General features: G+C 36.9%; 3 protein-coding genes across 3 annotated transcripts; all 3 read right to left on the reverse strand.

The window, feature by feature from the left end:
- Window positions 1-225: 225 nt before the first annotated feature.
- Window positions 226-597, reverse strand: LOC107262403. Its single transcript, XM_015727973.1, has one exon. It carries the CDS (start codon window positions 595-597, stop codon window positions 226-228), a length of 372 nt encoding a protein of 123 aa, XP_015583459.1.
- Window positions 598-810: 213 nt separating this feature from the next.
- LOC107262404 lies at window positions 811-3,092 on the reverse strand. The gene is made up of 4 exons (XM_015727974.2): window positions 2,765-3,092; window positions 1,737-2,424; window positions 1,514-1,654; window positions 811-1,363 (listed from the first exon to the last, which is right to left on the reverse strand). Exons 1-4 carry the CDS (start codon window positions 3,090-3,092, stop codon window positions 811-813), a joined length of 1,710 nt encoding a protein of 569 aa, XP_015583460.2.
- Window positions 3,093-3,248: 156 nt separating this feature from the next.
- On the reverse strand, window positions 3,249-5,640 carry LOC107262405. Its single transcript, XM_048372279.1, has 4 exons — window positions 5,402-5,640; window positions 4,600-5,282; window positions 4,103-4,323; window positions 3,249-3,992 (listed from the first exon to the last, which is right to left on the reverse strand). The coding sequence occupies exons 1-4, from the start codon at window positions 5,638-5,640 to the stop codon at window positions 3,249-3,251; spliced, it is 1,887 nt and encodes a 628-aa protein (XP_048228236.1).
- Between the last annotated feature and the right edge of the window lie 6,410 nt (window positions 5,641-12,050).

Here is a 12,050-nt window from a genome sequence, read left to right on the forward strand (position 1 = left end):
TCTAAATCCTAAGTGCAATATTGCGATTGCAATGTTGTACCAAAATGCTTGCATAAAAAAAAATTATTTTTATGATTTTATTTATTTTATTTTGTAAATGAAAAATGTAAATAAATAAAGTAAAGTATGAGTAAAAATAAATTGAAAATAAAAATTAGGAATGAGTTTGGGGTGCCTCCCAAAAGCCCTTGTTTATAAGGTCATAAGCTCGACCTCTTTTGCGATTCATTCCGATGAAAGGTCGGAAAGTGTGATGTCCACACTCTCGTCAATGAGGTCACTGACTCCGTAATGCTTCACTCTTTGACCATTCACCTTGAAAGTATCATTTTGTCTGTTCCAAAGCTCTATTGAATCATAAGGGAAAACCTTACTAACTTGGAATGGTCCTGACCATTGAGAGCAAAGTTTTCCACGAAAGAGTTTCAACCTAGAGTTATAAAGGAGAACTAAGTCACCTTCCTTAAACTCTCTTCTCAAAATCCTTTTGTCATGCCATCTTTTAATCTTCTCCTTGTACAATCTTAAACTTTCATAAGCATCAAGTCGAATCTCTTCTAGCTCATTAAGTTGCAGAAGTCTCTTCTCACCCGCCATTTGAGAGTCAAAATTTAGGCTCTTGATAGCCTAAATGCACGATGCTCTAATTCAACAGGAAGATGACATGCTTTCTCATAGACTAGTCAATATGGAGTGGTGTCAATAGGGGGTCTTAAATGCTATTCTATAAGCCCATAGTGCATCGTCGAGTTTCACAAACCAATCTTTCCTTGAATTTGCAACCATCTTCTCCAAAATGGTTTTGATCTCTCAATTAGAAATATCTACTTGACCACTACTTTGTGGGTGATATGAAAGCCCCACTTGATGATCTACTCCATACTTCTTAAACATCACCTCAAATTGATTCTCCAAGAAATGCTTGCCTCCATCACTAATCAACACTCGTGGTACACCAAATCGAGGAAAAATATTCTTTTTAAAGAACTTGTTTACCACTTGAGCATCATTGGTTAGAGTAGTTATGGCTTCAACCCACTTTGAGACATAATCCACATCGACCAAGATATACCTGTTCCTATAAGAAGAAGGGAACGGTCCCATGAAATCTATTCCCCACACATCGAACAATTCTGCCTCGAGGATGTTATTAAGAGGCATTTCATTCCTCTTAGAGATGTTACTAGTTCGTTGACATTGATCACAAGACTTAACATGTTGATGAACATCCTTGAAAAGACTTGGCCAATGAAAACCATACTGAAGAGTCTTTGCTGCAGTCTTATTAGTGCCAGCATGTCCTCCATATGGCAAATCATGACAATGTGAAATAATGAATGGCACTTCACTTTCTGGAATACACCTTCTAATCATCCCATCAGCACAAGATTTGTAAAGAAAAGGGTCGTCCTAAAAATGTCTCGTCATCTCTTTAAAGAATTTCTTCTTTTGTTGTGATGAATAGCCGTGAGGAATAGTACCACTGGCCAAGTAGTTTGCTATATCAGCATACCATGGGATCTCCTTAATAGCTAGAGCTAGAAGTTGCTCATCATGAAATGAATCATTGATCGAGGGATCCTCATCACCTTCACCATCAAGGATAAGTCGGCAGAGATGATCAACAACAAACATTTTCGACTCCTTTCTTGTCCTTAATTTCCAAGTCAAAGTCTTGTAACAACAAAATCCACCGAATCAAGTGAGGTTTAGCATCTTTCTTATTCGTCAAATACCTTAATGCCGCGTGATCTGTGTGGATTATCACCTTCAATCCAACCAGATAAGACCAAAACTTATCCATTGCATACACCACTGCCAACAATTCCTTCTCGGTTGTGGCATAGTTTATCTGGGTCGAATCAAGAGTCTTGCTCGTGTAATGGATGGCATGGAGCTTGCTATCCTTCCTTTGGCCCAACATTGCCTCAACTGCATAGTCACTAGCATCGCACATGATTTCAAATGGAAGATTCCAGTTCGGCGATTGCATGACTAGGGCATATATAAGAGCTTGCTTTAACCTATCAAAAGCCTCAATACAAATATCAGTAAAAACAAAGAGAACATCCTTGCCTAAGAGCTTAGTTAGAGGTCGAGCAATTTTTGAAAAGTTCTTGATAAAACGGCGATAAAACCCTGCATGACTAAGGAAACTCCTTACTCCTTTTACAAAATTAGGCGGTGGTAAACGCTCAATGACCTCTATCTTAGCTCTATCAACTTCGATGCCCCTATGAGCAACAATATGACCTAGAATGACACCCTGATGTACCATAAAATGGCATTTTTTCCAGTTGAGAATTAGGTTGACTTCTTTACATCTATAGAGCACCCCTTCCAAATTATTAAGGCAAACATCAAAAGATGTTCCATAGATTGAGAAGTCATCCATAAAAGCTTTTATAGAATTCTCAATAAGACCTGAGAAAATTGCCATCATGCATCGTTGAAAAGTGTTGGGAGCATTACATAATCCAAATGGCATTCTCCGATAAGCGAAGGTGCTAAAAGGGCAGGTAAAAGTAGTCTTTTCCTGATCATCAAGGTGAATAGGAATTTGGGAAAAACCTCAGTATCCATCTAACCAACAGAAAAAGGAATACTTTGTTAATCTTTCTAACATTTGATCAATAAACGAGAGAGGAAAGTGGTATTTTCGGGTGGCTTTATTTAATTTCCTATAATTAATGCACATTCCCCACCCTGTCACGGTTCTAGGTAGGGATTTGTTCACCCTTGTCATTCTTGACAACGGTCATACCTCCTTTCTCTAGAACCACTTGTACAGGACTAACCCACTTACTATCTGAGATAGGGTAGATTATCCATGCATCAAGCAATTTAAGAACCTCTTTTTTGATTACTTCCATCATATTTGGATTAAGCCTTCTTTGAGATTCTATAGAAGAGGTATGGTCGTCCTCAAGGTTGATCTTATGCATGCAGAATGATAGGTTAATACCCTTAATATCATCAATAGTGTACCCAATGACATTCCTGTATTTTCTCAAAATCACAAGCAATTGCTTAGTTTGCATGTCATTTAGTTCAGCATTAACAATAACAGGATATGTCTTATTAGGACCCATAAATACATATTTCAGGTTAGAGGGAAGGAGTGTTAATTTTACCTCAGGAGGCGTAGTACTCTCCTTAGACTCCCTTGGTTTCAACACTTCCTTGATAGGCTCATCAGCTGCTAGCGCTTGTGTCTCCTCCAAGAGCCTCTTGTACTCTCTTGTTTCCTAATCCTCTTCATCTGCACTCCTCATTAAGATCATCTGCAATGAATCATCGAGTTGTAAATCCACGGCCTTAGCTTCCACTGCTTCATCTAGAGCATCCACCCTATAGATTGTTTCCTCCTTAGAAGGAGAACCCATTGAACTTGTGAGTGAATACTCCACCTTCTCATCACCCACTTCAAAGGTGATTTTCCCATTCTTCATGTCAATAGTGGCCCCAACAGTGGCCAAGAAAGGTCTCCCTAGAATGATTGGGACTTGCGCATCTTCTTCCATCTCCATAACCACAAAATCACAAGGGATGAATAATTTCCTAACTCTAAGTGGCACATCCTTAAGAATACCCAAAGGGAATTTCACTGATCTGTCTGCTAACTGTAGGGAGATGCGCGTGGGTTTTAATTCACCCATCTGAAGTTTCTTACAAATTGATAGGGGCATAAGACTGACACTTGCCCCTAGATCAAATAAAGCCTTCTTTATTTCGATGTCACCTAGCTTGACTAGAATGGAATAGCTCATTGGATCTCCTAACTTCTTTGGAAGCTTGTTCTGCAATATAGCACTGCATTCAGCTGTCAGTGAGACAATTGCATTCTCTTTAATTTCCCTCTTGTTAGAGAGCATGTCCTTCAGGAATTTAGCATAGGAGGGCATCTCTGAGATTGCATCTAAGAATAGGATGTTGATCTGTAACTTCTTTAGGATGTCTAGGAATTTCCCATACTTCATTTCTAGCTTTGCCTGTGCCAATCATTGTGGGAAAGGTACAGATAGCTTGTAAGGTTTAATGACAATGGGCTCCTTCTTCTTCTCAATTTTCTTTTTTTTCTATCAATCTTTTTAGCTTCAACCATCTCTTCCTCTACTGCAATTGCTTTCTTTTGAGCTACCTTCGGTGGAAGGTCTTTTAGCTCTCTACCATTCCTCAAAGTTACAACATTAATTTGACCCTTAGGTGGTTGCTCAGTGTTACCAAGAAAATGACCCGGAACCTTTGAAGATTGACCCACTTGTTGAGCAAGTTGGCTTATCTGATTCTCCATGAGCTTAGTTTGAGCTTGAATTTGTTGAGCTGTAGCAGTAAAGAGACTATTCTATTTCAACTGCTCTTCCCAATACTTGTCTTGCTTAGCCTGTGAGGCTGCAAGAGTTTCAACCAAAGCTTCTAGATTGGACTTGGGTTGTGGTTGTGGTTATGGTGGGGGAGGCTATTGATTGTAGTTTTGATGATTGAATGGTGGTCTATTTTGAAAACCTAGAGGATGATTGAAGTTGTTGCAAGGTGGTGGTGGTGGGTTTAACTGATTTTGAGTGTTCTTATAAGAGAACGATGGGTTTTATTTCCAACCTTCATTGTAAGTGTTGGAGTAGGGATCATAGGGTCTCCTTTGCTGGTTGTTATTATAGAGAGCATTATCTTGCTCCATTAACATCTCAACATATTGACACTCACTTGTAATACGTCCCTGTACTCCACATGTCTCACAAGATGCTACCACGGATGGCCCTTCTCGAAGTTGATCAACCTTAAGTGATAAAGCCTGCATAGTACTAATCAAGAGAGTCATTGCATCAACGTCATGTTTACCCCTTTTCTTTGCACTATTTCTCCCACCTGAATGAAAGTTGTCATTAGCAGCCATCTTCTCAAGCAATGCCTTAGCCTTAGTAGGGACCTTTTCAATAAAATTACTACCCGATGCAGCGTCAATGTAAATCCTGTACTCATGCGTCAACCCATTGTAGAAGGTCTGAATCAATAGCCACTCTTGAATTCCATGATGAAGGCACTTTCTTTGCAGATGCTTGAACCTTCTTGAATACTCATACAATGACTCATCATCAAGTTGACAAAGAGTGCTCAACTCGGTCCTTAGCCTTGCAGTTTTCTCTTGACCCAAGAACTTGACAAAAAATGCCTTTACTAGCTTGTCCCATGAATCAAAAGTACCAATGCCTTCATCTTTTAGCCACTCCTTTGCCCTATCCCTCAGAGAAAAAGGAAAAAGGCGAAGTCTAATTGCATCATCACTGACATTATTAATCTTAAAAGTGTCACACTTCTCCAAAAAAAAAAACTATCAATATGATTAATAGGAAAATCATTGACTCCCCCTGAAAAGGAATCACTAGAGATGAATTGAATAAACTGAGGTTTCAGTTCGAAGTGTGTTGCAGTAACTGCAAGTCTAAGAATGCTAGACATCACACTAGTAGCTGCATCCGGTACACCATACTGCCAAAGAGGTTTAGCAGTCGGTGGTTCAGCCATTATTTCCTGTTGCTTGTTCTTATTCCTTCTCCTTTTACTTCCTTGCTTACGTACAGTAGCCTCGATCTCAAGATCAATAGGGATTAAATCTGTTGAACCTGTTCGTCGAGTTTGCATGTAATAAGAAGGAAAAATGGAAACAAAGGATAAGGAGCACAAGGAATAATAGCCGAAGCACTACTAAACCTAAAGATTAGCATAACTACTTTAATACCGTCAATCCCCAGCAACAATGCCAAAATTTGACAAGGTTGATGCGTGCCTATAAAAAATAACCTAACTAGACTCCTAACTATGTAGTCGAGCAAGCAAGGGTTGAATCCCCAAAGACTAAAGTAATAAAAACTAGCTAATCTTGACTTTAATTAATGCTAAGTAAATAATCAAATCAACAATTGATGAAGAATTTATCTAAGTCTAATTAAGGCAATTAAGTATAATGAGAATAAATTCAAGGATAAAAAACACCTAGAGTTAAGTATTCCCACTAGCATAATTAACGCAAAGATAAGTTCCTACCCCAAACTAATTAAATAAATGTTCATAAGGAAAGGTAAACCCTATAAAATGCCATAGATCTCTCCCGAGTATCAATGGCTTCCCTAATGCGCAATCAAAACCTACTCCCATGGAATCATGCAAATTAAAGACACTAAACTCAATACCCTGGCTTCCTAACAATCCATTCTACCTACTCCCATGGAGAATTGCAAGAGCAATTAAATAATTAATTTGGAGAATTAAAGGAACAAATCATACATCAATCATGGCTAGAGTTCACTTAACCCTAGGTTAGAAAACTACTCACTCATGATAATTAAATAAACAAAACATAATAACAACTTAAAAAGAAAGAGGGAAATACTTGGATTGATAATTGAATGATGAGGTCTTTGATAAATTTTCAAAGCATAAAGAAAAGTAACATACAATAGAGAAGAAAAAACACAGCCATAAACTAAGGAGAAAAGAAGAAGGGGGCTCTCTTTTCAAGATTTCATTCTAAGAATTTGAGTAAATAGGTGTCTAAAACGCAGTTTTGAAGGTCCAGCCACGGGCAGGCCGCGGCGTGGCATTGTAGGCCATGAGAAGGAGGCGGAGTGGACTGTTTCTTTGCTTTATCGTTGGCCTTGAAAGCCAAGTCGTGGGTGGCCGCAGGATAGCTTCCCTTGCTCATTTCGTGATATAAGATCCTCCTAGGCATAAGTATCTCTTTGACATCATGCTTGACCATGAACGACTCTACAAACATCCTTGCCAACGCCTAGTAACTCGAGCCAATTCCTACAAAAATAAAACAAAACAGACCTGAGGAGAGAAATATCGAAAACAACGAATACTAGCTCTAAAAGATTAAAAATGCGAAGATAACATGAAGAACAATGTATTTATATAGCATATAAAATGCATATATTATTGTGTTATCAGTTGTGAATCTAATTAATTGAAATTTTATTAAATTTAAAAAATTCTGAAAATAAATGTAACATGTTTTAAACTCTAATAACATTAATGGTGAAATTGATAAACCTTCCTAGAAGTAACAAATTAACCATTTTGGTCATCGGAATGGGAAAGTTGCTATTTTTATCTCAAAAGCATAAATTATTAATTTCTTGTCTCGCGGTGGAAAGTGACCTAGAATAACTTTAATAATCAATGGGCGTAGTCCCTAAATCAAGATGTAACAGGCTAAATGTGTATTTATAAAAGGTAGTCTTCAAGGTATAACGAGGGTAGTCCCTAAATCAAGCTATGATGAGCGTGGCCGTTATATCAAGTGCATATTTTATCTTGAAGGGTGGTCTTCAAGGTTTGCCAGGCGTAGTCCTTCTATTGAGTGTCTATTTATCTTGAAGGGTGGTATTTAAGATGTGATGGCGTCATCCTTAAATCAAAGCCAAAAGTTTCTTCATGCATCTACCTTGGAAGGTGTCTTCGAGATGTTACAGGCCTACGAAATGTAGCTTCTACAGCTCATATATTCTTCTACTATATCCTTGATATTTATAATTTGTCTCGATTTATTTAATCATGAATATGTTTATAAATCTCGATAAATTGGGGGCATACTATTATTTTATATATTTTATGCATAGTTTTTCTATTATAATCTTATGTGTATTTTTTATGATTTTAATAGGAAAAGTTATTAACTCAAAGTGGTTTAGAGTTGGGATGTGATATTGAAGAAATGATGAAATTCAAGTCAACTTTGGTGTCTCACCCCCCTTGAGGATTTTCTCTAACTCGATGAGATGTTCCAACAAGTCTAGCAACCATCTATAGGATCTCACCCTATTAGAGATTTGGCTCACGCCCCATGCAATTGGTCTTGGAAAGCTTTTGTTAGAGTCTGTTGCATCTCACCCCCTTGGAGGATTTTCTCACCCCTCAAGTTTTTCTTACCCTCTTGGATGCGTGCAAAACTCGACTTTTATCTTTTAGCAAATTTTTATTATTTTTGTGCTATATAAATATTTCATAGGGTTTCAATATCCTTGTCCTTTGATCTAAATATTATTTTGAATTCGCTAAGAAGGAGAAAGAGCCTAAATCGAAGATCTAAATTCTCAAGAATATCAAATTGAAGATTATAACAATGATTGAAGTTTGTTGATAGAGAAACCTTTAAGAGGGGGATTAGCTTTACACTTTCTTCTTTTTTATATAGTTTATCTAAATATATATGTCTATCCTTATTTTTATTATTATTATTCTTATGTTTGTATTTATTACGAATATGAGTTAGTTTCTCTCTATGGGGTTGAATGAGTCTTTGGACTCCTTTGTTTGTGATTAAGATTTGATCTATGAATGTTTATCTTTTGATTTAGAATTTGAGGTCTTCCTGACTTGTGAATATTAGGATCCTTGCATGTATAAGATATTAAGTGAATGAACAAGAGTTGAAGCTTAATATTCGTTCATTTGATTTTTAAGCTTAGAAAAGTAAAAGTCATAGATGATTTTGTCATTTGAGACATTGATAAGATTAACCATAAAAATTAATGGGTTTTATTTATTATTCATGATCATGAAAGTAGGTCTGAAATTAACTTAAGCACATCTAGTATAGCTCAAGAGAGTATATTAGATATCCAAGGGTAATGTCACGACCCGATCTGTGGGTCCATGATCGACATAGAGAATGGGTAGGCTTAAGGCCACTGAATCCCGTAGTAAGTCTTACTAACCAATAATTCAATAAAATACTTATAAAATATCATATTAATCATGACTGACATGCCATAAATAATTCTAACCGGTCTTTAAAACATCCCACGTCCATCATGGACCAGAGTAATCATAACAAATTAAAAGTACTCTACTACGAAAAGTCTAGAGTATAAAATAACTAAAAATATGAAAGTATAGATTATTTATAATAAGCCCGATGAAGAAAGAAGTCGGACTGTTACAATGCAGGACGGCGAAGAACTCTAACTATCACCTGAAAAATAAAATTGAGACTGTCAGTCTCGGGAGTGAGTTAAAATCAAATAATCCTGTGACTATTGTAGTCTCCTCAATAAAATAGTATTTATTATCCCAATATAACATGCCATTGTACATCAAATACGAGTCATACCATAAACTTAAAAATAAAATACATTTTAACACTTATGGGACGAGTGGCTCAGTAGAACCTAACCCCAATTACTAGCAGCCTTTCGGCTCTCTTATTCCAATAGGTTTGGCGCCTAGAGAGCGAAGCTCGACTAGGGTCCTTACATCCAACCTAAACACTTGATTCCCAACTAAACTGGCACCAAGAGAGTATTGCTTGACCAAGGACCTTTCTCCGGCAGTCAACTTTCATAGCCCAGAGAGTTATACTCGACCAAGGTAAAAATCCAAAATAACCTTATTACCTATCTCTAATTATTACTAGCGCGCACGCGGTTCTGATGCAACCATCAGGTGGCATATGTTCTACTATAGCCTCATCCCAATGTCATAATCATAACACATATATTAATCATAGTCTAACATAATCATTCAACACATATCAAAATAAAGATTTAGAAATTCGGGGAAAGCAAACATGCAATTTGCGTATAGAAATAATAATAATTATATTAAAAATAACATTAATTATGATATCAAAATAACGATATAATTTCACTAATAATAATATTAAAATTATTCTTAGTAATTAATAATTAAATAAAATTATTTATAATGTGATACTGATAATCATATTAAACATAAATTACTAAAGCATCGTATTAAATTTAGACATGACAATAGTGCAGAGATTATGTGACTTTAACTAACAGTTCTGACGCGCTCCGTAGTTCGCTCCTATGCCTCGGTGGAGCTGGAGGGAAGGATGGATTATCTATTCACGAAAACACTCAATTAACTGACATTCTTAAGTTTTTTCTAGGCGTAGACCCTTAGATTAGACTGTCTAAAATTAATTTAGACTTGAGAAATTTATCGAAAATTCAGCAAAACTTTCCCTAAATTACAGACATTTATCCCTTGTAAAACGGGTCTAGAATCTACCAAAGACACATCAAATATACTGTAATTAAATAACAGCCATCATAATTGCATTATTTTTTCCAACTCCGCAACACACCACAACACAATTAATTAAATTCAATTAATTTTTAAATTATATATCACATGTGATTAATAGCCACAATATTTTTCTAAGATTATAACATAATTTTTAGAATCTAAATAAAATTATACCGAGTTGAAATTGCAATATTTTGCGTGTCCAGAAAACATCGGGGTCCGAAAGCCGGTCCTGCCAACAGTGTTGGAATTTGAATTCGGAAGCGCCTACACGAAGCTTGAGTTGCGAGGAGTCCAAAAGTATAAGAATTCTGGCCGGAAAGTGATCGGAAGGCATCGGATCGGGGTCGGAAAGGTGCTGCTATGGTGACGCTTCCTGTAACACCCGGAATTTTTATATATTTAATAATGAGTTTTTATTTAAGTTAATTTTAGCTTCATTATTATTGGGTTTAATTTGAAATGATTTAATGAAAAATTTAATATTAATCAAATAAATGAGTTATTTTCTATACCCAATTAGTTTGAAATTATTCAAGTAAATTATTTGAGAAATGATTATATTTTGGCTATTCAAATTTTCCCAAATGCATATTTATATAAGTAAAATTATATATTGGAAAATTTTGGAAGAAATTATAAAGGATGTTTTTATAAAAGAATTTTGGAAAAAAATTTGTATTATAATTGATTAGTAGTATTAAATTTTAAGTTGGAAATTGATTATTTAATTTAATTTAATTGTGTGTTAGGACTAAATTGGAAATTTATTTTAGAATAAGGATTGAAAGTATAATGTTATTTTTATGGGGTTTTAATGGAAATTTGTGAGTTTGGTATTTTTGTAAATAAATATGTCGGTCAGGGGTATTTTTGTAATTGTGTATTTTCAATAATTCGGATTTGCCCCAAATTAAATAGTTAGGGGCTTAATTGAAAGGCTAAAAAGAAGTTTGGGGGTTAAATTGGAATTTTGATGGATGGAATTGTAAGTAATTAAGAAGTTGAGGGACCAAATTGTAATAAGAAAAAGTTCAGGGGTCAAATGTCGATATTGAAAGGAATGGGATCGGGGAGAGAGAAAGTAGATCGGGAGAGAGAGAGAGAGGGTGATGGCCGAAGAAGAAGAGGAGGAAGGCGGCGGCGTCGGTGGCGGTTGGTGGCCGTCGCGTGGCGGAGAACGACAGTCTGGCGGAAATCGCGTAGGAGCAGCGGCCGAGGGCCGTTCGGCCGTGTGGCGGAGTCGAGTGGCGATCGGCTCCCTCTGGCAAGGGCTCTCTTTGGCAAAGCACTGTGGTGGCCGGGAGACGGAAGATCCGGTGGAGAGAGAAAGTAGGGGGCAGCCGCGTTTTTCTTCCGTGAGCTCCGTGAGGATGGACGATCGGAGGACGTATCCCGACTCTCTCAAGCTCGTGATTGCACCGGTTTCGTGGCGATCGGGCTTCGTTTGCGAATCGACGGTCGAGATCGTCCGCAAATCTCTCCGGATGATCGGGTGCCAGATCGAAAAATCGAAAGCAGGGATCGTCATCAGCGCGTCGTTGTGAGTCCGATGGTGTGTTCGGATCGTCGATCGGACTCCGGCGGCGGAGTCGAGTCGACCGAGCGATCGAGCGTCTCGATTGTCAGTTCGTTCGGCTCGCTCCTACCGAGGCACCGGAGCAGAGCTAGGAGGTCGCCAAACCTGTGAGTTAAAGTCACTTAATCGTTGCACTATTGCTAAGTCTGAATTTAATATGTTATTTTGAAAGTTTATGCATAATATGGTTATTAGTATCGCAACATAAATAACTTCACTGGATTATTGAAGATAATATAAATATTATTATTAGTAATGTTATAATAATATCAAATATTATCAGTTTTCCACATGAGTTGCATGATGTCTTACTTTAAAATTGTTAATCGTTATTTTGATATAGTTGAATGACTTCTTTAGACAATAATATTTATTAAATGTGGTGATTGCGATTTGGGAAATGTGGCTTGTAGAA

This window comes from Ricinus communis, chromosome 3 (assembly GCF_019578655.1).
Source record: "Ricinus communis isolate WT05 ecotype wild-type chromosome 3, ASM1957865v1, whole genome shotgun sequence".
Lineage (NCBI taxonomy): Eukaryota > Viridiplantae > Streptophyta > Magnoliopsida > Malpighiales > Euphorbiaceae > Ricinus > Ricinus communis.